Genomic DNA, 26,724 nt, shown 5'->3' with positions numbered 1-26,724 from the left:
AAGCTAGGAGGGGATATGGGACATAACAATCCCTCGTTATATTTAAGCAGAGACATCTTAAGACAGTGTTTTTCCTCCAATGAGCCATGTTGCCCCAACCTTCAGTCTTGGACCTTGGAATGTGTCAGTGTGCAACACTTGGTCGAGGATTATCCCTTGCTCTGGAAGGCCAACAGGTTTCGGGCAGACCAAAGAGCGTCTTTCACTGTGTCGATGGTCCTCCAGGCTCAGTGGATGTTTGTCTTGAGTGGGCGTCTCAGGGAACAGCCCAGAGTCCTGCGACACGGAACTGCTCAGGACGAACTCAACAAAACAACTCCTGCATCTCTCTCCAGAATTCCTTCACAAAGGCACATTCCAGCAGCAGATGTGTGCCCGTCTCTATCCCATGCCCTGCATTTGAGGGCATTGCACGGTGCCAGGGATTGCCCTTCCGACAGGTAGTGCCCTTCAACCAGCCAAGTGCCGTCTTGGTGCTTGTTGGGAAGTTCTGATGATGGAACCGTCCAACGGGACCCACTCTCTCCTTTTCCTGTGGGGTCTTGAGGATGCTACGTGCTGACCACTTCCTGATGGACTGATGGTCAAAGTTGCTTCTCATTGTGCATGTCTGCAGGAAGGGGCATGTGACATGGAACATGTTCCCAGCGATATGGTCAGTCCCATCCTTCCCAACACGGGGGCTGGGGAGAACCACAGTACGTAGTGACACGCAGCGTTTGCGTACTGAGGGTCTACACACAGCTTGATGCAGCCGCACACAAAGGTAGCCATCGGGAAGAGGGAGGTGACACTGGGTACGAACCCTCACCCCGTCCAGAGTTTTGTACATGGTGTCCCTGCAGACCCGGTCTATCTTAGATCTCCAAAGTGGAAGATGGCTTGGGGGGAGCTGAAACAGCTGAAACAGGTTCGGGGAATCTGCACCACGTACCACAACGGAGACAGTGCCTCACGCCTAATGACCAGGGTTTTACCCACAACGGAGAGAGACTGGCACTGCCACACAACCAGTTTCTGCCTCACCTTGGTGATGGGCTCCTTCCAAGTGTTTGCGTACGCCCGAGCCCCTCCAAACTACAATCCCAGCACCCTCGGGTAATCTGCCCTGGTGGTGAAGGGGATATAGGATAGGTCAGCCCCTGGAAGCTCTTTCCTTCCTCAATAAAAGCAGTCCCAACTTCTCTGGTCTGTCTTCAGCATTGAAAGTCCTCATTCAGGAATCATTCTGATAAACCTCTTCCACACTCTCCCAGCTACATCCTTCCAAAAGTGGACTCAACACAATAGTCAGCTGAAGCCTAGCTGGGGTCTAATATCAATTATTGTTCTTGTGCCCATTCTCTCTGCTCCCTTAATAAAACCCAGGATCATCCATTCTTTATAAACTCTTGTCTCTACCTTTCTTGCACACAGACCCATGCACACAAATACACACACAGATACAGACACACACAAACACACACAGGTACACAGACACACGCAAACACACAGATACACAGACACACAAACACACACAGATACACAGACACACACAGACACACACAGATACACAGACACACACAGACACAGATACACAAACACACACACAGATACAGACACACACAGACACACACAGATACACAGACACACACAAACACACAGATACACAGACACACACACAGATACAGACATACACAAACACATACAGATACACAGACACACACAAACACACAGATACACAGACACACACAAACACACACACAGATACACAAACATACACACACACAGATACACAAACATACACACACAGGCACACACAGATACACAGACACACAAACACACAGATACACAAACATACACACACACAAACACACACAGATACACAGACACACATACAGATACACAAACATACACACACAAACACACACACAGATACACAGACACACACACAGATACACAAACATACACACACACTAACACACTGTTACAGACACACAGAGATACACAAACATACACTCACAGATACACAAACATACACACACACTAACACACAGTTACAGACACACAGAGATACACAAACATACACACACACAAATACATATGCAAATACACAAACATACACACACATGCAGATACAGATACACACACACATACACACTAACACACACATTGATACAGACAGACACACTAACACAGTTACACAGACATACACAAACACACACGCAGATACACAGACAAACATACACACACAAACACATACAACACACAAGCAGATACACAGACACACTAACACACACGCAGTTACACAGACACACAAACACATACACACTAACACACAGATACACAGACACACTAACACACACGCAGTTACAGACAGACACACTAACATACATGTAGATACACAGACAGACACACTAACACACACGCAGTTACACAGACACACACAAACACATACACACAACACACATGCAGCCACACACATCCCAGGTCCCTATATTTAGGAAGTTGCTTGTGCTTGTGTGTTTGTGGATAGAAATCAAAATTAACCCTAATTTCTCTCCCACAGACATTGCCAGACCTGCTGAGCTTTTCCAGCAATTTCTGTTTTTGTTTCTGATTTACAGCATCTGCAGTTATTTTGTGGGTTTTTACACTGTAGTTCGAGTTGTACCCTTGATTTTATACTCTGTCTCTGTACGCTATTCCTTCCAAACTGCATCTCCTCACATCTCACTTGGAGTCAGTGTCACCATGGGGCAGCCAATTTCTGTACAGCAAGATCCCACACCCAACAACGCGATAAATAATCTCTGACGGGGATGCAGGACGAGGGGGACATATAGAGGCACTGTCCATCCCTCAGCTGGGGGATCCGGGTTCAAATCCCACCTGTTCCGGAGGGGTGGAACTACATCTCTGAACAGGATGGGGAGAAACCCTGGGGCGGGGGGTGCTCAGTCACCTCAGGGAGGTATCTGGTTGCAGAGTTCTCCATGTATAAGGGAATTGGATCAGTCCCAAAAAGAGGGGCGGGTTGCAGCGGGCGGCCTCATGCAGAGAGCCAGCATACACTGGGAGGGCCGAATGGCCATCTTTACCCTGTGTGTGTTAGTGAGGGGCTTGCAGCCTACATTTGGCTGAGGAGAGGCCTCCAATAAAACTGCCTTCCTTGCATTTCTGAGCTTTGAAATGACATCAGCTCCCACCTCCAGAAACTGCCTTTTTGCAAAGAAATCCCTTTGTGCGTTACTTTAGCGGCGTGGGGGATGCCATATAAGACACGGGGGGGGGGGGGGCGGTGCTGTTCTCCTCCAGCTTCCTTTTGTCTCCGTTTTAAATAAAAGGTTTGATTTTATTTGCTACATGTTGGAGGAAATAAAAGCTATTCACTGATGTTTTAAAAATGATTCCCCCCTTCCAATATTCCCTGCCTTAATTCCTCACTCTTCCTATCTTGTCTTTGTTTCCCATCATTTTAATGTCTTTCTCTCTCTCTCTCTCGTATACATCACACTCTCCCCTCCCCTGAATTGTGGCGATAGGTCTCTGACTCTCTGTTTTCCTCCAGCTCTCTCTTGGCTGGCTGCCTAGTTTTTTTTTCCCTTCCCCATTGCGCAGAAAGGAGAGAGAGAGAGAGAGAAAACAGCCCGGCTCAAACGTGACTAGGCAGTTAAGTGGCTGTTATGCAACGACCGACCTACTAACACATATCCCCATAGTTCCTGGCAATGAGGAAGGAAAGCTACAACATAGCAGCCAGAGCAAAGGATACAAACTCAGCAAAGATACAAGTTGCTCCAAGGTCCTTACAGGAAAGCAAACACCTCTATATCCTAAATATACAGAGCAAGAGATCAATTTGTATATGTTATATCTGGCAAAGGAGCAGTGCACAGTTTGGATGCTTTGTGTAAAGTCTTAGCAGAAGGTACCGTGTCAAATCTCTGTGTTGTACATGTGTAGTGATGGTATCTCTTTCTCTCTCTCTCTCTCTCTCCTGTTCCATTCTGTCAGCCCAGTTTACCAGCCTTGGCAACGCTTTGCCAGTGTTCTGTCTTACTTATATGTAAAGTGGGTCAGTGTGATGACTGTTCCATGTTGATCTAATTAAGTGCTGGATAGCTGTCTTTTGACAGAAGTGGAGAGTGGAGTGTGTCTGTGTGAGAGAGCCTCATACTATATTCACCTAAATAAACACTTTGCTATTAAGTCAGTTGAAACATGCCTTGTGTTCAGAAGCTAATGATTATTAATTGATTCATTAATGATTGAAAAACCTTTTTAAAAATGGCTAAAATTGTTGGCAATTTAAGTGGAATCCGCTGAATTTGATTGCAGGATCAGAGAGAGACTAGACTTAATTGGACATTTTTATTTTTAGAGCGGTCCCTGTCAGATGAGTGGATTTATACCTCGCCTGATCTATAATTAAACTTCAATTCTGTGGGTGAAATGCCACACGTTAGTTGCGTGGGAGTGAGTTTGCCAAAAGGCAAGCTGTCTCTTGTGGGTTCTATTTATTGTAGATTTCTTCAGATCTGGTGTCTGTGGGGGTTGTAGGGTTGGGGGGGGGGCGAACGGAGGTAGGGGTGGGCGGGGGAAGGGAGGTGAGGCTGGTGGGAGTGTTGGCCTTGCCATTTCTCGAGCGTCCAGCATGGCTCTGGATGGGGATGGGGTGGGGACAGTTTCTGTGTGCAACAGTCGTTCAGATGTGTATTTGCACACGGGGATGGGTGAGCGCCTGAATGCTGAGATTCCCGGACTTGGCAATCAGTAACCCATTAAGTCAGAGAAGTCAGGGTGAAGGAGATAGCAGAGCTGAAATAACACATGATAGAATCACCAGCTTTCCATCTAGACGTGTTTCTAACAGAGTGGCCCATGATTTTGGGAATGTTTATTTCAGTCACCTTATAACCTGTAGTTGGGGATGTTCTTTTTAAAAAAAAAGAGGTTTTTTTTTAAACTTTTACTTTTAATTTTTGTGTGAAGTTAAAAATCTGGGAGATATTAATTGGAAGGGAAATTGAGTGGTCCTGCATACAACTGATTGGGATTGATAAATGGACAGTTTTCATAGCTTTTGAGTCAGCCTGCTGTGATAGAAATCTACAGCACACAAAAGACATCCTTTGGCCCACCTAGTCAAGAACAAACAGCAAGCCATCCTTCCATCATCCTCAGAAAACAGTAAGGATTTTAATCCTCTCTAACTCCAGTGTCACTGACATAACACTAACCAGGGGCAGGACAGACTGAGTGTAGTGTTTCTTTGGCTGGAGAGTTTGGAACCCGGGGGGGTGGGTACAGTGTCAGGAACACAGGGTTAATCTAAAGTTTGGGGAAAATATTGGTCATCAAAAAGGTAGCGAATTCTGTGGAGGCTGGGATTCACCTGAGAAAGAGAATGTTGAGATTTTAAATCACGGGGTATGTTAAGAATATGACATTCAGATAGAAGATACAGTGCAGATGAGAAGGGTGGGGGGGGGGTTCCTCTTGTTCCGGTGTCTCCATCCTGCTGTTCCTCCCAAGGGTATCCCGGGAATTTTGAAAAAAAAAACCATTCAACCAGATTAACCAATCTTGTTGGCTGTGGGATCTTGCTGTGCGAGGCGGTTGCCGGAGTGAGACTCACTTCAGTGGGCCAGCACTTTGGAAGGGAAGGGCGCTCCATAAATGCAGGGGTTCGCTAGACCGAACAAGTTTCGGCTCTTGCTGTTTGGGAAGGAGACTCGCTTGCTCCAGTCTCGCAGCGTCATCTATTTTGACTCTCTTTCGAGTCTAAAAATAAAACTTCAGTACCATATGCTCCCTGGATTTCCTGATCTTCAGAGCTATGCAAATTCTGGTTCTGCCTTGCGTGAAACAGAAACGACTTGGAAATGTACAGAGTGTTCTGTCAGAGAGTGTACACAGTGTAAAACTAAGTGGAGGCAAGTCACATTTCTGATTAGGGAAACCTAGTCAGGTTTGGAAGGGTTGGTTGATCTCTAAAGGGGAAGGCTGAGGGGTGACTGTTTACATCTGCAAAAGAGCTCAAGAAAAGGGTCAAAAATCATAACCTTCAATATGATTAGATTCCCAACAGTGTGGAAACAGGCCCTTTGGCCCAACCAGTCCACACCGACCCTCTGAGGACCAACCCACCCAGATCCATCCCCCTCTCACTAATGCACCTAACACTCGGGGCAATCTTTGGACTGTGGGAGGAAACCCACGCAGACACAGGGAGAGTGTGTAAACTCCACACAGACTGTCGCCTGAGGGTGGAATCGAACCTGGAGCTGTGAAGCAGCAGTGTTAACCACCGAGCTACCAGGCCACCCCTAAAGAAGGGCTCATGCCCGAAACGTCGATTCTCCTGCTCCTTGGATGCTGCCTGACCTGCTGTGCTTTTCCAGCAACACATTTTCACCCCGAAAGATAAGACCATCATCAATAAATCCTGATAATTCAGGCAGAAACCTTTCTACTCTGAGAGGTTGCAATGTTGAAGTTGCCACCATTAGACGTAATTAAGCTCAAGTGGCTTTGAGCTTTAAAAAAAGATCAGAAAGAATATTTTAATTTTACTTTAGTCCAGGCTCGCATTTACTGTCCATTCCCCTCACCCACATTGTTCAGTGGTTAGCACTGTAACCTCACAGTGCCAGGGACCCGGTTCGATTCCAGCCTTGGGTCTGTGTGGAGTTTGCACATTCTCCCCGTGTCTGTGTGGGTTTCCTCCGGGTGCTCCGGTTTCCTCCCCCAGTCCAAAGATGTGCAGGTCAGGGTGGATTGGTCAGGCTAAATTGCCCATAGTGCCCAGGGAATTGTGGGTCAGGGTGAATTGGCCATGCTAAATTGTCCATTAGGTGCATTAGTCGGAGGGAAATGGGTTTAGGTGGGTTACTCTTCAGAGGGTCGGTGTGGACTTGTTGGGCCGAAGAGCCTGTTTCCGCACTGTAGGGAATCTAATCTAAGACATCACTGTGGGTCTGGAGTCACATGTAGGCCAGACTGGGTGAGGATGGCAGATTTCTTTCTATAAAGGACATTAATGAACCAGATGAGGTTTTTAAGCAACAGCTAGACACTTAACATAGGGGTGACGGTGGTGGCATTATCACTGTTAATTCAGAGCAATTGGGTTCAAATCCTGCCAAGGCTGATGGTGGAATTTGAATTTGATTAAACATATCCAGAATTAAGAGCCTAATGATGACTGTGAATTGAGTGTCAGGGGGAAAACCCATCTGGTCCACAAATGGTCTTTAGGGAACAAAACCACCATCCTTACCTGGTCTACAAGTGACTCCAGACCTCTGGGGCTATTAGGGATGGGTGCCAGTGATGCCCTTATCATGTGAATAAATTCAAAATAACTCCAGATTGTTACTGAATTCTAATTCCACTGTCTGCTCTGGGCGCGGATTCAAACCCAGGTCCCCGCAATGTCACGTGATTCCCTCGACGAATAGACATAATAGATTTATCTCTCAGCCCCTTTCCCCTTACCTCCACATTCCTGATGAAGGGCTCATGAATTGAATTGAATTGAATTTATTGTCACGTGTACCGAGGCACAGTGAAAGACTTGTCTTGCGAGCAATACAGGCAGATCACTGAGGTAAGCAGCATAGATGAGTAAATAATAGGTACACTGCGGCAAAAACAAAAACACAGGTACAGGCGAATGTTAAGGGTTTGTGAGTCCATTCAGCATTCTAACAACAGTAGGGTAGAAACTGTTTTGAAACCGGCTGGTGGGTGTGTTCAGGCTTCTGTACCTTCTCCCCGATGGTAGAGGTTGTAGAAACACATTGCCAGGGTGGGATGGGTCTTTGAGAATGCTGGCGGCCTTTCCCTGACAGCGGGAATGGTAGATGGATTCTATAGATGGGAGGTTGGCCTTTGTGATTGTCCGGGCCGCTTTCACCCCTCTCTGTAACCGTCTCCCATCTTGAATTGAATTATGCCCGAAATGTCGACTCTCCTGCTGGTCAGATGCTGCCTGACCTGCTGTGCTTTTCCAGCACCACTCTCTCGACTCTGATTCTCCAACATCTGCAGTCCTCACTTTCTCCCAATCGATATAACCACTTGTAGTCTCCGGGCTGGAAGCTTTCGTGTGAAATCACTTCACAACAAGTGCAATCAGTGTCTTACTGAATCATATAAAGATCTCACAGTGACTGGATAGAGTGCATTCCATGAGGGCGTGGTTTTAAGAAATAGATGTCTCCCCTTTCAAGGGAGAGTTGAGGAAACTGCATTTTCTTCCCCAGGGTTGGATGGGTCTTGATGTTTATTGAGGGTTGTGTTCAATGGATTAGGACAGCTCAGTGGTTAGCGCTACTGCCTCACGGTACCTGGGTTCGATTCCACCCTCAGATGACTGTGTGCGTGGAGTTTGCACATTATTTGCACAGAGTTTCCTCCCACAATCCGAAGATGTGCAGATTAGGTGGATTGGTCATGGGAAATACAGTATTATAGGGGCAGGTTGCTCCTCAGAGGGTAGGGGTGGACTCGGTGGGCTGAATGGCCTGCCTCCACACTGATTTGGGACTCTCTGAGTTTCGATGGAGTCCAGGGTTAGATGGGGTGCGAGGGTGTGGGCAAAGTGGAAAGTGGAGCTGAGACCTCAACCTGGTCGTTTTGAATGGCGGAACAGGCTGGAGGGGCCGACTGGCCTACTCCTGCTCCGAATCTCCAGAGAAACCAACCTGCTGCAGGATTGCAAGCAATGGCCATGGGCTGCACACAGTCAGGCAACTGCAAGTGGTGAAGGGTAGGCCAGCAGCAGTTCCTGTTTCTCGACGTGAGAGTGACTCTCTGTGCCTTCCTGAGCAGTGAGCAAGCTGCTGTCTGCGTCTCTGTCCTCAGTGTTTGCAGCTTCCTTTTCATCTCAAGTCTCACGATGTAGCTGGCTCATTTTACTTTTCTAAGAGTCACACTTCCCTTGAAACAGGGAGACAAGAACCTGGTGTCCAAGGGCTTTGTACGTAGGATACTGTGGCTCTGAACTAGGTTGGGAGCTTGAATCTGGCCAAGTCTAGTTCTGAAACATGAACCCATATCACAACTCAGTGTGTAGGTTAGGGTGGACTGGCCAGGCTAAATTACCCATAGTGTCCAGGGATGTGCAGGTTAGGGTGGACTGGCCAGGCTAAATTACCCATAGTGTCCAGGGATGTGCAGGTTAGGGTGGATTGGCCATGCTAAATTGCACATAGTGTTCAGGGATGTGCAGGTTAGGGTGGATTAACCATGCTAAATTGCCCATAGTGTTCAGGGATGTGCAGGTTAGGGTGGATTGGCCATGCTAAATTGCACATAGTGTTCAGGGATGTGCAGGTTAGGGTGGATTAACCATGCTAAATTGCCCATAGTGTTCAGGGATGTGTAGGTTAGGGTGGATTGGCCATGCTAAATTGCACATAGTGTTCAGGGATGTGCAGGTTAGGGTGGATTGGCCATGCTAAATTGCACATAGTGTTCAGGGATGTGCAGGTTAGGGTGGATTGGCCATGCTAAATTGCACATAGTGTTCAGGGATGTGCAGGTTAGGGTGGATTAACCATGCTAAATTGCCTGCAGTGTTCAGGGATGTACAGGTTTGGGTAGATTAGTCAGGGGGGAATGTAGAGTAGTCGGGGAATGGGTTTGGGTGGAATACTCTCTTGGGGGTTGGTGTGGGCTTGTTGGACCAAATGGTCTGTTCCCACAAAAATAAAAAATAAACAACATAACCAATATCGAACAATCAATATGCAACCAAAAGGTAAGCGTTAAAACTTCTCGAGATTATGCATGAACACCTTGTGCTTTTTAATCCTGTGCAAACCTAACTTGAGGGTCTGAATTACCCGGGTAACCTAGGAACAGTGACCTTTGTTCTCAAGCCTGTATCTCGGCCTATTTTTAAGCTCACTACAGGGAAGTGATTTAAACAGTGATGTCAGTCATAAAACGGTGGATAAAAATAGAATTACAACCAAGGCACTGGAGAGATTGTGACATTTCACTGGGCGCTAGTTTTTCTTTGTCGAAATGGCCTCAATCCTCCTGTTTCAGAGGACAAAGAAAGTGCCCATGTGAAGAGTTGTCTATCCCTGGTGCGATACACACTGTTTTACTCAGCTTCTAACAGCTGAAGGTTATGTAATCGATTTGGATGTGATGCCTCTGAAAGAGGAACTTGGGTTTCCTGATTGTTACGTATCAGTAATGTGGAAAATTAATGTTAAAAGGACCCTGCGTCTGAGATGAGAGAGGCTGTACCTCGATGGATAGTATCCATCACGAGCTGGGGTAGTCAGAGAGCCATGCTGAAACCTGGGACGGTTCTGCAGCTCTGCAACCTTCCCCCCCCCCACCTTTTATTTCAGCTTCTCTGATTCAAATGCACACACTCACACAGACACACACATAAACACACGCAAACACACACATCGACACATACACGCGCGCACACACACAGACAAACACACACATACACGCATGGACACACACACCTTCACACACACATAGACACACACACAAACACACATATACACAGACACACACATATACACACTCATAGACAATCACACAGACACTCATGCAGACGCACACATACACAGAGACACACACACTTACCTCCACCCAGGAACACACACACACATGTCCTCTCACACACGCACACACACACACAGACACACATACTCTCTCTCCCTCTCACACACACACTCACCCACACACATATACACACAGACACACATACTCTCACACACACACATGTGCCTCCACATTCATACACAGGCACACACATACATTCACTGACGTACACACACACTCTCATACACAAATACACAGACACACACACCCTGTCTGTCAGATACAAGCTCCTCAAACACATACCCACACAGTCCCACTGTCAGATACAAGCTCCTCAAACACATACCCACACAGTCTCACTGTCAGATACCAGTTTCTCCAACACACACAGTCCCACTGTCAGATACCAGTTTCTCCAACACACATATACATGCACACACACACACACATACACATACACACACACACATATACACACACACACACACACATACACATACACACACACACATATACACACACACACACACACATACACATACACACACACACATATATACACACACATACACACACACAGTCCCACTGTCAGATACCAGTTTCTCCAACACACACCCCATTCTCCTCAATTGATACCAACTCCCCAGTCACCCTCACACATCACCTTCCCACTCTTTGATATCTCCTGCCCTATCAGCCACTCAGAGAGTCTGTATCTAGTGTGGGGTTCTCAAACTTTGGAACACTGGTTACTGACTGAGCAGACAGCACAGGAACCTGATGTAAGCCTGAACAGCTGCTGGCCAGAGTGTACTGTAGTGATGGTTTAGTGGTGATGTAATTCTTTCATACAGACTGACTGATCTTCATTGCTGATAAACGTGGGAAGCAGCAAAGTTGAATTTCTGTTCACACTGTTCCAGATGTCACTGGGAACAATCTTTCTGTCTGCTGAGCTAAATGAAACTTCACATCTATTCTCTAGACCACAGTCAAACACTGCGAATTGTTACAAAAGTCGCATTCCTGCGGGATTCTCTGAAATAAAATGCAGGCAGGGACACAGGCAGAGGCTCACAGTCGCACAGTTACTGTACTTTTGCATGTTGCTGCCCAGGTACTGTTGTGTTACCGATGTGCTAACGCAATCTGTTGTCGGGCCATGCAGATTTTGGAGACTGCCAAGTATTCAGCTCTCAGCTCTTGCCAGTCTGTAGTTAGGTGGTTATCTGTCACTGAGCGCAGGGTATGTGGGCAGTGTGGTGTTTGTGCAGACTGCTTTGTCGACTGTATTGTTTGTGGCTGTGACTGGTCAGCAATGCACACTGGCATGTGGCAGACGTTCCAACACCACCATCACCCCCCCCCCCCCCCCAACCCCTCTAAAAATACACTTCCCACCCTCTCCTCAGTGCCTGTGCCCCCTCTCTCATGGTACTGCCCCACTCAGACAACTTGTTGACACTGAGCCTTCACTGTTGGAAGCAGACCCAGGTCCTGGCTGTACCTCGTGTACAAGCAGACGTCTTCGATGCAGCTTATTGCGTTCCGTGGAATTTAGATTTCTCCCCGATTTATGGGAGTCCAGCCGCCCCTGCCAAAAAAAAAACCAAACCAAACCAAACCTCGGGCCCCGTGAGTCTGAGTACAGATGCTGAGGTATTCAGGTGTAGAGTCACGGAGATGTACAGCACGAAACAGACCCTTCGGTCCAACTCCTCCATGATATCCTAACCTAATCTAGTCCCATTTGCCAGTACTTGGCCCATATCCCTCTAAATCCTTCCTATTCATATACCCATCCAGATGCCTTTTAAATGCTGTAATTGTACCAGCCTCCACCACTCCCTCTGGCAGCTCATTTCATACACGCACCACACTCTGCGTGAAAAAAGGTGCCCCTTAGGTTCCTCTTATATCTTTCCCCTCTCACCCTAAACCTATGCCCTCTCGTTCTGGACTCCCCCCACCCCAGGGAAAAGACCTTGTCTATTTACCCCTATCCACGCCCCTCATGATTTTATAAACCTCTATAAGGTCACCCCTCAGCCTCCGACGCTCCAGGGAAAACAGCCCCAACCTGTTCAGTTGCTTGCTGATTTCTTCCAGTTACAGAGACTTCTCGGGAATAATACAATCAATGCAGCACAGGATTAGGCTTTTCAGTCTGCTAGGCCTCTGGTGATTCCTAGTCCTTATTTAGACCTGCTACCTGTTGCCCATACATGGTATCTATCCCTCTGTTTGCCTCCTGTTCATGTGTCTGTCAAATGCACCTTGAACATTGAATTTTATAGAATCCCTGCAGTGTGGAAACAGGCCCTTAGGCCTGACAACTCCACACCAACCCTTCAAAGAGTATCCCACCCAAACCCACTCCTCTACATTTACCCCTAACCTATACATCCCTGGGCACTATGGGTAATTTAGCATGGCCAATCCACCCTAACCTGCACATCCCTGGGCACTATCGGTAATTTAACATGGACAGTCCACCTAACCTGCACATCCCTGGGCACTATTGGTAATTTAGCATGGCCAATCCACCCTAACCTGCACATCCCTGGGCACTATGGGTAATTTAACATGGCCAGTCCACCCTAACCTGCACACCCCTGGACACTATGGGTAATTTAGCATGGATCAGTGGTGCTGGAAGAGCACAGCAGTTCAGGCAGCATCCAACGAGCAGCGAAATCGACGTTTCAGGCAAAAGCCCTTCATCAGCTTTATTCCTGATGAAGGGCTTTTGCCCGAAACGTCGATTTCGCTGCTCGTTGGATGCTGCCTGAACTGCTGTGCTCTTCCAGCACCACTGATCCAGAATCTGGTTTCCAGCATCTGCAGTCATTGTTTTTACCTAATTTAGCATGGTCAATCCACACTAACCTGCACATCCCTGAACACTATGTGCAATTTAGCATGGTCAATCCACCATAATCTGCACATCCCTGGGCACTGTGAGTAATTTAGCATGGCCAATCCACCCTAACCTGCACATCCCTGAACACTCTGGGTAATTTAGCATGGTCAATCCACACTAACCTGCACATTCCTGGGCACTATGGGAATTTCCCATGGCCAATCCATCTTAACCTGCACATGCCTGGGCACTATGGGAATTTCCCATGGCCAATCCACCTTAACCTGCACATTCCTGAACACTATGGGTAATTTAGCATGGCCAATCCACCCTAACCTGCACATCCCTGAGCACTATGGGTAATTTAGCATGGCCAATCCACCTTAACCTGAACATCGCTGAACACTATGGGGTAATTTAGCATGGCCAATCCACTCTAACCTGCACATCGCTGAACACTATGGGTATTTTAGCATGGCCAATCCACCCTAACCTGCACATCGTTCGACTGTTTGAGGAAACTGGAGCACCTGGAGGAAACCCACACAGACTCAGGGCGAATGTGCACAGACAGTCACCCGAGGCTGGAATCGAACCCGGGTCCCTGGTTCTGTGAGGCAGCAGTGCTAACCACTGAGCCACCGTGCCACCTTTAGCTAGCATGCCTGCCTCCACCACCTTCACTGTGTGAAACATTTTCTCCCGGAACCGTTCCCCCTCTCGCCCTGAACCTGCGCCCCCTTCTGGTTGACCTTTGCACCCTGGGGAGAAAACTTCTGCCTATCCAGTCCAATCGGAATACGTGAGGCTCGAAGCTGGAACACCTCTGGGATCTGAGGCAGGTGTACGTGTTTACACATGGTCAGGTCAGATCAGGACAGAGACACACTATCTCCCTCTCCCTCCCCTCTTGGCTGCTTCCCCTTGATGATGAAGGAGGTGGACTGGTCGGTGGAGATTTCGACAACCTTTCTGCTGGAGCTGAAGGCTTGACTGCATCGCTCACGGATAATCCCTGACAGTTCCAACACCATTCCGTCTTTATTCCCGTTCTAAGCTTACTCGGGCCTCCTTAACACCTTCAGTGTGTTCGTGGAACATAGAACATTCCATTCTCATCCATATGTCTATCCCGTGACCATTTAAATGCCCTTAATGTTGGCGAGTCTACTACTGTTGCAGGCAGAGCGTTCCACACCCCTACCCCTCTCTGAATAAGGAACATATCTCTGACATCTGTCCTATATCTATCACCCCTCAATGTAAAGCTATGTCCCCTCCTGCTAGCCATCTGAGAAAAAAGACTCTCACTATCCACCCTATCTAGCCCTCTGGTTATCTTGAATGCCTCTACTAAGTTATCTCTCAACCTTCTTCTCTCTAACGAAAACAGCCTCAAGTCCCTCAGCCTTTCCTCATAAGACCTTCCCTCCATACCTGGCAACATCCTGGTAAATCTCCTCTGAACCCTTTCCAAAGCTTCCACATCCTTCCTATCACGTTCCCCATGACCCCCCAAACCCTGCCGCCAATCTGTGTCACCAACACTCAGTCAGTGGGAAGAAACTTTTTGATATTTTTAAAACATTTTTAATTCCCTCCAGCTGCGAATGAGCTAACCTTTCTCCCAGCATGGCCAGGGTTTAATTTTAGCTAAAGCCTTATTCCCTGCATTGGGCTAATTAATGGTTGACCTATTTTTTTTCAGCTCAGACAAAGCCTGGCTTACATCAGGCAGCACTCACTGGCATTTGGTTGATGGCTCTCGGTTTCAGAATCTAGGTTTTCTCTTGATGATTTGATGTGACCTCGTTTATTAAATGCGCACAATGTTGCTGCTGTACATTCCCCCTCCCTGACCTACTTTAACATGTCGACAGGTCATGTGTGATTCCTCTCCCTGTCGTCAATGGAAATCAGGAAGGTGGGCGAGCCCGATGTATCTCTCTGGATGTTTCAGGTGGCACAGGAGCGGGAGTAGGCCATTCGGCCCCCTCGGGCCTGTTCTGCAGCTTCTCATCTGTCCCCTGGTAACTCTCGAACTCCGTTACCTGGCAGAATCTGTCTCACCCTAACCCTATGCCCTCTAGTTCTGGACTCCCTGACCCCAGGGAAAAGACCTTGTCTATTTACCCTATCCATGCCCCTCGTAATTTTGTAAACCTCTATAAGGTCACCCCTTAGCCTCCGACGCTCCAGGGAAAACAGCCCCAGCCTGTTCAGCCTCTCCCTATAGCTCAAATCCTCCAACACTGGCAACATTCTTGTAAATCTTTTCTGCACCCTTTCAAGTTTAACAGCATCTTTCTGCTAGGAGGGAGACCAGAATTGAACGCAGTATTCCAACAGTGGCCTAACCAATGCCCTTAAACATGGACCTCCCAAAACGTCTACACTCAATGCACTGACCAATAAAGGAAAGCATACCAAACACCTTCTTAACTATCCTATCTCCCTGAGACCCCACTTTCAAGGAACTATGAACTTGCACTCCAAGGTCTCATTGCTTGGCAACACTCCCCAGGACCTTACCGTTAAGTGTATAAGTCCTGCCCTGATTTGACAGTAAGTTAAGACCGGAGGGAATAGGAACAAGAGTAGGCCATTCAGCCCCACGAACGTGCTCTGCTGTTCAATAGGACTCCGACTGAGCTGAGAGCAGAGGTCACACTGTTGTGGCAAACCGTAAAGGGGACGATGTAACACAGAGGTGGAGAAAGAGGGAGGACTGAAGGGTGCAACGTAAGAGAGAGAAAAGAGATTGAGGAGTAAAACAGAGGGCGATAAAGTGAAGGGGAAGTTCATTAGGATAAACATGGGGAAAATAAATGAAAAAAAAAAGATGGTGTGGTTCTTTTAAGAAAGAGTTTCAGTCGTGACAAGGGACACACCAATAGCAATCTTCATGAGGCTTTCAGTTTGAATAATGCAGTGAAGCCAAGCAGTCTCTGGGTTCGGGATGTAAATGTTCAGATGGCCCACCATACTGTCATGAGGGAACACGAGCTGAGGCTGGACAGACTGTGAAAGAGGCAACGACAATACTGCTGAGAAAAATGGGATTAAAACGGTAAGCCTCTTCTTTGGGTGAGTCGGGATGGCTGTGAATTTTCCAGTCCCTACAATGCTATGGAAATGAAAGGTGATATGCGGCTGAGATAGAATTCGTTCGAGACTTAGTGGCAAAACTCTGAGGTTGCAACTGAATTGAACAAATAGGGGTAGGAACTGGTGTAATCGATGCTGGGGAGACAGTGGTGCACTCCATCTTGTGTTCCTGATCTCACAAAGTCACAGCATTGTGAAAGACCCAGTGAGACATTTTGAACTCTTCGCAACAGTTACATTTGCAGAAATGCCAACAATAAGATCAAGGACAGTGCACAGAATGGAGGAGAGCGCACTGAAGAAGGTCAAAGGTGAGAGGCAGTGCTCTAAAGACAAGAAGCTGAATCGATTTGGACAGAACTATTTAGCTAGGAAGAGGCTAGGCTTGCTTTGAATGATGGCTGCTGGAGAGATGGTCAGGTTGTGGTTCAGAGATATCACTGCAGTAAATTAGGTCAAACCTGAAGGTGGTCAAGGATTTGTGACAGTCCAGAAGCAGTGGCAAACTGATAGCCTAGTGATATTATCGCTGGATTGTTAATCCAAAGCCCCAGGTAATATCCTAGGGCGACTGGGTTCAAATCCTGCCACAGTCGATTGATGGAATTTGAATTCAACAGGAACGACTTTGGAAATAAGAGTCTAATGATGACTCGATTGTCAGAAAAGCCCGTTTGGTTTGTTCAAGTCCTTTAGGGAAGGCAACTGCCATCCTTATCTGGTCTGGCCTAATGTGACTCCAGACCCACGGCGATGTGGGTGACTTTTGAGTGCTCAGATGGGCAGTAAATGATGGCCTACTCAGTGATGCCCACATCCCGTGAATGAATGGGAAGACATTAAGTGAAGGTGAAATGTCTGATTAAAACTGGTGCAACATCGTAAGCTTCTCAGGTGGTTGGAGGCGGCTGAAGGTGTTGGTACGCAAGTGAAACTCTGGAAGCCACCTCCAAGGAGGGAAAATTGGGCCTGAATGTTGGAATGACATCCACCCCAGAAAGCCAAGCCAATGCAATGTGGAAGATGAAGACCTGGAACCTATAGACCATAGAACATTACAGCGCAGTACAGGCCCTTCGGCCCTCAATGTTACACCGACCTGTGGAACCAACCTGAATCCCATCTAACCTACACTATTCCATTCTCATCCATATGCCTATCCAATGACCATTGAAATGCTCTTAAAGCTGGCAAGTCTACTACTGTTGCAGGCAGTGCATTCCATGCCCCAGCTACTCTCTGTGTAAAGAATCTGTCCTATATCTATCACCCCTCAATTTAAAGCTATGTCCCCTCCTGCTAGCCATCACCATCCAGGGAAGAATGATGTCCACTGTCCACCCTATCTAACCCTCTGATTATCTTAATTAAGTCACCTCTCAACCTTCTTCTCTCTAACGAAAACAGCCTCAAGTTCCTCAGCCTTTCCTCATAAGACCTTCCCTCCATACCAGGCAACATCCGAGTAAATCTCCTCTGCACCCTTTCCAAAGCTTCCACATCCTTCCTATAATGCTGTGATTAGAACTGTATGGGAGTATTGCGTATAGTTCTGTTCACAGCATCATAGGAAGGAGTTTCAGATAGCAGCCACTCACCAATCCACTCAACCTGGAGCAAGTCTAAAGCTTAGACTGCTAGCCATATACAGGCCAGAAGAGATTCGCAGTGTCTCACAGGCCACCCAGCCACAGATCGCTAAAAGACCTTAAGAGATTACGACGATATTTTTGTAACAAGTGCCTTCCTGGTGAATATTGCCTCAAAGTGAGACCAACTCGACATCCACTGAGGGGATTTCCAGCTGCTCCCCAAGCCCAGTCTCAAAAGTGACAGGGGAACTCGAAAGGAAGGGAGTGACCCAAAGGGATAATTCCTACAAACTGGATTAGCAGGGTGGGAGCTGTGGACGGAAAAATACCTGGAAAGGTTGGCTTATGGGGAGAGATTGAGTAGACTGGGACTGGACTCATTGGAATTGTGAAGGTGTGGGGGGGGAGGGGTGCGATCTTATAGAAACATATGAAGGGTACAGATAAGATGGAAGCAGGGAGGTTGTTTGCACTGGTGGGCGAAACAAGAACGGGGGGGGGGGGGAATGGCCTCCAAATAACGGGGGTGGGGGGTGGGGGGGGGGGGGTAGGTTTAGGACTGAGTTGAGGAGGAACCTCTTCACCCAGAGGGTTGTGAATCTGTGGAAGTCCCTGCCCAGTGAAGCAGTTGAGGCTGCCCCCTCGTTGAATGTTTTTTGAAGACAAAGGTAGATGTTTGAACAGTAAAAGGAGTCAGGGGTTACGGTGAGCGGGCGGGCTAGTGGAGCTGAGATCAGTCATGACTGTACTGAATGGCAGACCAGGAGAGAGATTGTGTGTGTGTGCAGAGACCAGCAGGTGTGGGACTAACTGGAATTAACATCTGGTTTTGTTCCTGAATGGTACGTTTTGTCATTGACCAGACATATTAGGGATATTTTAACTGCAAAGTATAGTGTGAAAAGAAATGCATTATTATTATTAAAACACACAAGATGAAGCAGATATTATTTCACTCCATCTCCTTGCTTGATATATAATGTATTTCTCTGTGTAAATTCATATTACAGTCAGTATCTCGACGGCATACTGCTTAATGACTGATTGCGCTGAGACTCTGATGAGATCTACTGACCTATTATGTTAATCCATCCTGACCTATTAACTAATTTGCTGCCTTCTTGCAAAACTTTGCTTTTTTTAATCAACTTTATCTCTTTTCTTCCTTCTGTGCTGAGGTCTAATCTTGTCTCCAATAATTCCAATGCTGTCAAAATGGCACGGGGAAGGATATCCATTAGACATGGCCTATGATTGGAGCAAGGTCAATGGGCTCTAGCTTTCACCCTGAACTCATGCATCACCTCGCCTTTGCAAATAGTTAGCCCCATATCTCATTGTCCGCTGTTCCCTTTCTTCATTCCAAATGGAACGACAGGCTTTTTCATTCCCCCCCCACCTCACTGGAATTCATAGAATCCCTGCAGTCCATGTAGCCCATTGAGTCCACACCGACCCACCAAAGACCATCCCACTCACTCCCCCTGTATTTCCCATGGCTGACCCGCACATCTTTGGATTGTGGGAGGCAGAGATGGGGAGAACGTGCAAACTCTACACAGGTAGTCACCCGACGCTGGAATCGAACCCGGGTCCCCGGTGCTGTGAGGCAGCCATGCTAACCACTGAACCACCCAATGCTTCTTCGTTCCAGGGAAGTCTTCCAATTTGTCACAGTCCCCTTGTGGGGTGATCCAGGTATACACACGAGCTGTTCCCAATATGGCTTCCTCTTCATATTCACTCCTTTTATTTCTGGCTGGTTCCCAAGGTATAAACTCCATTGTGGATCATTCTGAATGGATGTTCCTGGATGTGACTTCCTTGCCCTTCAGTGACAGAGGGTTCAGGTTGCAGAGTCCTTAGTGAATTGTTGCACTCAATGTGGTACATGGTACCCACTGCATTGTGCACTGGTGGTGGATGAAGTGTAGGTGTACGATGGTGGATGGAGAGCCAATCAAGCTTTGTCCTGATGGTGTCCTAGGCCCAACCATCTTCAGCTTCTCCATCCATGACCTTCCCTCCATCATAAGTTCCAAAGTAGGGATGTTCCCTGATGGTTGGACAATGTTCAGCACCATTCGTGACTCCTCAGATACTGAAGCAGTCCATGTTCAAATGCAACAAGATCTGGACAATATCTGGGCTTGGGCTGGCAAGGGGCAAATAACATTTGTGCCAGGCAATGACCTACGTGAGAGAATCTAACCCATCTCTCCTTGACACTCGATAGCATTACAATCACTAAATTCCCCCCACTACCAATACCTTGGGAGTCACCATTAACCAGGCACTGAACCAGATTAGCTATCTGAACGCTGTGGGTAAAGAGCAGGGCAGAGGTTAGGAATACTGCAGCGAGTAACGCACCTCCTGACTCCCCCAAAGCCTGTCCACCATCTACAAGGTACAGGTCAGGAGTGGGATGGAATACTCCCCACTTGCCCTGGACGGGTGCAGCTCCAACAACACTCAAGGAGCTCGACACCAGCCACCCACCAAGGTGATTAAAACAATCTGTCTCCCACCTTCAATATTCACTCTCTTCACCCACCCAACACTCAGTAGCAGCATTGTGGACCATCAACAAGGTGCACTGCAGAAACTCACCAAGGTTCCTTTGTCAGCACATGCCTGCCACTCTCCCAAAGGGCAAGTGCAGAAGACACATGGGAACGTCATCCTGACTTGGCACGATATCACCGTTCCTGGGTTAGAATCCTGGGAGTTCCCCTCCCCAAACATCCCGGGTCAAGGGGTTGGGGGCACCTCAGCAGCACCTTCTCAAGGGCAGTCAGAGCCAGGCGATAAACACTGGCTGAGTTCGTAACATCCCGCGAAAAGATCAAACGAATTCCCATTCTGGTTCCAGTGGAAAACCATTGGGACGGGGTCACTTTTCGTTCCAACTCCGGCATTGGGTAGCCTGCTCTGGAATCCCCTCACGAAGACCCTCCCTCTTCTGTTCTCTGTGTTTTCTCTGTCACTGGTTGGACCTGAAATTGTTGAATGAATATTAAAGTCAGTCTGTTTTGTGTCCCCTCTCAGGGCTGATTGGAGGACCGTGGCATCACTGGGAAATGGATGGAAGCATCATTCCCCAAACGGAGCTTTAGGAGCAGCAGCAGGGTGCCCCCCGAGGTATCATCCAGGAATGGAATCCGGTTACTACTCTGAGTTGGAGAGCCTGGCCTCAGCTCCTCTCTGCCTCTCAGAGACCCTCGCCCCATACAGCGAGGGGTTAGCCCCGAGGAACAGGATTGGGAAGGGCCGAAGCACCAGCTCGGGCCGGAGGAAGCGGGAATTCATCTCCGACGAGAAGAAAGACGCCACCTACTGGGAGAAGAGGCGCAAGAACAACGAGGCCGCCAAGCGCTCGCGGGAGAAGAGGAGGATCAGCGACATGGTCTTGGAGAATCGAGTGCTGGCGCTCAACGAGGAGAATGTCAGGCTCAAGTCGGAGCTGTTGGCCCTGAAGCTGAGGTTTGGCCTCATAACCACCGCCACCTACGCAGTCAAGAGCCAACAGCTGGCCGGAGCCTCCAGGAGCTCTTATTACAGCACTTACCCCAATGGCTCCAGCGGCCTCCTCAACTCTGACTCCTCAGAGCCCGAGCACTCGGGCCGAGGGAGCGGGCTCATGGCCGGGAGCAAGTACTCGCCCCGGGGCTCTCTCTCGGATGTTTCCGACGGATCGTCGAGCACCAGCGACAGCCCGGAACCCGTGGTGCTCCGAGACGTCAAGGCCTTGACGGACCAGGAGCTGACAAAGGAGACCGAGGCGGGGAAGGCCGGCTGTGGTGACATCGAGTTCATCAGTTACCAAGACCCCAGGAGGCGAATCCCGGGGCCCGGGGACGTCAGGAAGTGTGGGCCACAAGGGGGCGCGGGACACCCTCAGACCCATCCACCCCGACTGGAGGACCTTTCCTCTTCTTCTGCTGTGCCTCAGCCTAACCCAGTAGGCCGCAGGGCGGCTTACGCACAGTTGACGGGACACAGCGCCCCAGTGAGGCCGCTCGCCATTGGTGGGCTAAGTGAAGCACTTTCTCTGCACGGGCTCAATCAGCTGCATGCTATTGACCGCTCAGTCTCCAGGGCCCACAGGGTCAAAGGTCACACTGTCTCCAGGCGGCCTGCTGTTGACATGAATGAGAAGGCTGCTCCCGGGCACACAGTCGCTGAGGCATTGGGAGGGCCGGAGCAGGCACTGCCCTGGCAGTCCCCAAGTGAGAGCGAGGAGCTCGAAGAAGCCGGTGCCCACCCTCAGGACGAGCTCCCTCCGTCCTCTGCCCCACGCGGTTTTCCAGCCGCCAAGCAGGAGGAGCGCCCCTTTGCCCCATGCCCTGTCATTGAAGCTCCGCGGGTGTCCCACCGAGGGGCGACAGCGCGCCCTGGTGTTCCCATGGCAACGGCAGCCGACTGTGGCCTTCCCGACAGCGAGGGCCGAGGCCTGGTGTGCGGCTCCCAGTCCCCGGAGCTCAGAGCCACGGCCCTCCCCCACAAACTGCGCCTCAAAATCCGGACCACCCCAGTCGGCGAGCGGACCGCCAAAAGCCCAAGCCGCCCGCGGCGACCCAGCTTCCCGCCTCACGGAGACAGCCCCCTCGGTGGGGGATGCGTGGCAGTGGGGGGCGGAGCTGAGCTCTGGAGCGAATCCGGGATTCTGGAGGTGAACGCGCTGAGGCACCAGCCGCTCAATGACCCGGAGCGGTACGGAATTCCCAATGGGACCAGCGGGTGTCACAAGTACCTCAGCGCGCCGGCTGGCCTGAGCTTCCAGGCTGTGAACGCGGCCTACTTCCAGGCTCTGGGACAGAACGCTGTGCAGGCTGCTGACGCGCTCTCACTGCACGAGAGAAACGGTTTGGTCAGTCCCACCGAGGGGTGAGGGGGCACCGGCAGCCGCAGTGACGCGGAACACGGACAACACGCGCTCCGAACTGTCTCAAACTGAGCAAGGGCGATCGCTGTTTCCCCCTCCACCCCGCCATCGCCATTGAGTGGCTTTCAGAAGATGGGGGCTCCTCCTCCGGTTGTCCCCTGTTCCTCCAGCGTATCAGGGACTCGTTCAGCGTTGACCAAGTTGTTAAGTCCGGCTGAGGTGTGAGGCAGCAGGTCACCCAGCCTGGTCTCTCTCAGTGGGTAAAGATCTAGAACCAAAATGAACACAGTTCTGTGTGACGTGACTTCGGGTCTGTTCTTAGAACCAACTGTGCCATGCTGTTTGCCCACCTCACCTCAGTGTGGCCCAGTTGGTGGCACCCTGCCTATGGGTGGGAAGCGATTCCTTGTCGTTTCCTCTGAGTGGAAATCATGAGTCCTTTTCCAGTCTCTGTGCATTGTCCTGTCTCCATGAGTCCCTCAAAAGGTGCACTTGCATTGAGTCCAACCTTTTCCCACAGTGTCAGTCAATACTGAACTCAAGGGGACATCAAGGTGGCATTAAAAAGAATGGGTGGGAACATTGAGCAGGGCAGACTCTGTGAGGGAGAGATGTGTTCCTATTTCAGACAAAGTTACACATCACCAGGTTATAGTCCAACAGGTTTATTCAAAGTCACAAGCTTTCGGAGCGCTGCTCCTTCGTCAGGGGACGAAAGCTTGTGATTTCAAATCAACCTGTTGGACTATAACCTGGTGTCGTGTGGTTTCTCACTGTGTCCGCCCTAGTCCAACAGCGGGACCCACAACGTATTTCCGAACCTGGCTGTTGAGAGATTTTCGAGCTCCCCAGAACCACGGGGTTGGAAATTCCACCTGCATTCTGACCACCGGGTGAGGCGTTCCCCAAATAATCATAGAATTCCAAAATAGCTAATGTGTGCCAGGAGTCCATTCAGCCCATCGGGGTGGGTCTCTGCAGCAGCGACTCACCTACTCCCATCCCTCAACGTTCTACCTAGCTTTTTCCTTCAGACAATGACCTGAGTCTCTCTCTCTCTCTCTCTCTCTCGCGAACAATGGGTCGAATCTGCCTCTGCCACACTCGGCGGGCAGTGTATTTCAAATCCCAGCTTCCTGATGCAAAATGCCTTTCCTCAGGTCGCCGGGGCACATTTTGATAATCAGTCCACACTATTCCCCCCCACCCCCTTCCTGATCCTTTCACCAACTGGTGGCTCACGCTGTCCCTTGTCTCCTCTGTCCAGAAGCCCTCATGTCACCATGCTGTCGGATTTGCCCTCAGCCCATCCACTAGCTGGGAGCTGTATTCCAACCTGGCATTATGAGTCTGATTCGAGGCACCTTGGGAGAGTTATCACTACAACTGTCCTGAATTGAGACAATTATAGGGGGAACTGAGAACACCCAAACTTTGTCTGAGTTCCGTCTATGTTGGGGTTGCCATGTGACACCTGTCTCAGGAAAAGCAGCACGTTGATGGGCAGCTATCAATCATCCCTTTACATCTTTGTAAAAATGAAAAAACACTGGCCACCTGTCCAAATATCCACATCTCCCTGACAGCTGTTTTCCAGTTGCAAAAGAGAAGGCCTTTTTATCACAGGGTGGGGGAGTCCACAATGACAGAATCAGGGTGAGAGGGGAAAGATATAAAAGGGACCTAAGGGGCAACCTTTTCACACAGAGGGTGGTACGTGTATGGAACGAGATGCCAGAGGATGTGGTGGAGGCTGGTACAATTGCAACATTTAAAAGGTATCTGGATGGGTACATGAATAGGAAGGGTTTAGAGGCAAGTGGGGCTAGATTAATTTAAGGTATCTGGCCGGCATGGACAAGTTGGACCGAAGGGTCTGTTTCTGTGCTGAATTAGAGTGATGCTGGAAAAGCACAGCAGGTCAGGCAGCATCCGAGGAGCAGGAGAATCGAAAAGCCCTTCAGAAAGAGCGAATGGCCGGAAACGTTGATTTTCCTGCTCCTCGGATGCTGCCTGACCTGCTGTGCTTTTCCAGCACCACTCTAATCTCCAGCATCTGCAGTCCTCACTTTCGCCACTGTGCTGTATGACTCTATACGGGGAAAATGACAAAGGAGGAACAATTTTAATTGTTCAGATCCATTGTATGCAAAAAATGGGCCAACAATTTATTTTATTTGGGCCCTGAGTTTCTTCTGGGATATTTCGGTTGTCCTGGAAGATAATGCAGAGGAATTGGTTTTGAATTAATTTAGAAATGGGATAAAAGTTTTAGGTTCCCACTAAAAGACTCAAATGTAACGTTATTTAAGACCACAGATGGTTAGAAACAGGAACAGAAGCAGGCTATTCAGCCCCTCAAGCCTGCTGTCCCATTAAACAGGATGTTGGCTGATCCAACATTCCTCACGTCCACTTTCCTGCTCTCTCCCGGTAACCCTTGACTCCCCGACTGAACGGGAACCTATCGATCCCAGACACAAGGACACTTCCCCCACAGCTCTCTACCGCAAGGAGTTCCAGAGACTCACAAACCACTGAGGGAAGAAATTCCTCCTCATCTGACTCTTCATTGTTCTGGGACTGTGCCCTCTGGTTCTAGACTCTCCCATGAGGGGTACCATCCTCTCAGCATTGACCCTGTCCAGCCCCTTTAGAATCCTGCATGTCTCAGACAGATCCTTCTAATGCAATGACAGTTGACGCCATTGCTGTTAGGATTAGAGTGGTGCTGGAAAAGCACAGCAGGTCAGGCAGCATCCGAGGAGCAGGAGAATCGACGTTTCGGGCAAAAGACCTTCTCTTGCCATTTCGGTAGAACTTGGTGCCGGTCTGCACCCTGCATCAGGTGCCAGGCTGGGTGAGGGGTGTTGTCAATGCAGTGCACTCGCTACGGGGAGCTGTGTGAAAGCAGCGTGCAGTCTGTTCAAAAAGATACCAACGGTAGCGGAGGGATTTCTCTCTCTCTCTTTCTCTCACCCAGTCTCTGAATCCATTGCTCTGTTGCTGTGTCATTGGGGGTTGACCCCAGCACTGCCCCTGTCTCTTAACCTCTGTAAGACAATCTCAAATGCAAGCACCTCAGTGAGGTTCAAACCCAACTGCCCCGGGGCAGGGAGCTAGGCCCCGAAGGAGGTTCGGCCTGGTCAGTCTGAGGGGGTAGTGCCTCTCTGAATAAGTGTGCACTTTGTATGAATCACGTTGTGTGGTAAATATTGACACTGTTATGTATTTATAAGGGAGAGAAATGTCCAGATATTTCATGTCTTGTGTCAATTGTAAAGCTGTACCTTTCTATCAGAACTTTGACGATGAATGTGTGTGTTTTTTTAAACCATTTGTTGTACATTATGTAAAGAGCTGTCACGTGCCTGTTGTATAGCTTTGTACTGTCATTTTGTTCTGGAATAACACTGTACCAGAAAGGAGAGAAGAGAAGCTGCCCTGGATGTTTATGTGGACAAAGAGGATGGAATTGGAATTAATAAGATTGGCCGATCCCACAGTGTGATACTGAGAGAAAACTGTGCCTCTGATGTGCCGCAATTACTGCGAATCCGCAGGGTTTTGTGGCATTTTCTCCAACAAGGGGAGCACATTTCCCTGGTGTCCTTTTGTGATTCCTCCCTCTCGAACCAACAGAACAGGGAATACTGGGGAATCTCAGCAGGGTCTGGGGACAGACAGACAGAGTTAACCTTTCAACT

The 26,724-nt window shown here is 48.9% G+C and overlaps 1 protein-coding gene across 3 annotated transcripts; it reads left to right on the top strand.

The window, feature by feature from the left end:
• Nucleotides 1-3,681: 3,681 nt before the first annotated feature.
• LOC148136399 (uncharacterized) lies at nucleotides 3,682-26,467 on the top strand. Of its 3 annotated transcripts, none has more exons than XM_087983099.1 (2): nucleotides 3,682-3,910; nucleotides 21,181-26,467. In XM_087983099.1, the coding sequence occupies exon 2, from the start codon at nucleotides 21,287-21,289 to the stop codon at nucleotides 23,021-23,023; it is 1,737 nt and encodes a 578-aa protein (XP_087839225.1). In that variant the 5' UTR covers nucleotides 3,682-3,910; nucleotides 21,181-21,286; the 3' UTR covers nucleotides 23,024-26,467. The 3 variants fall into 3 exon arrangements, with proteins under 3 accessions (XP_087839225.1, XP_087839224.1, XP_087839226.1); XM_087983098.1 differs by lacking the exon at nucleotides 3,682-3,910 and adding an exon at nucleotides 13,740-16,499; XM_087983100.1 differs by lacking the exon at nucleotides 3,682-3,910 and adding an exon at nucleotides 19,683-19,827.
• The last annotated feature ends 257 nt before the right edge of the window (nucleotides 26,468-26,724 follow it).

This window comes from Chiloscyllium plagiosum, unplaced genomic scaffold (genome assembly GCF_037043375.1).
Source record: "Chiloscyllium plagiosum isolate Xiang-an unplaced genomic scaffold, Cpla_swu_hap1 HiC_scaffold_45, whole genome shotgun sequence".
NCBI classification, from domain to species: domain Eukaryota; kingdom Metazoa; phylum Chordata; class Chondrichthyes; order Orectolobiformes; family Hemiscylliidae; genus Chiloscyllium; species Chiloscyllium plagiosum.
Note: the sequence above shows the minus strand (reverse complement) of the source record. Positions and strands in the feature narration are given on the sequence as shown.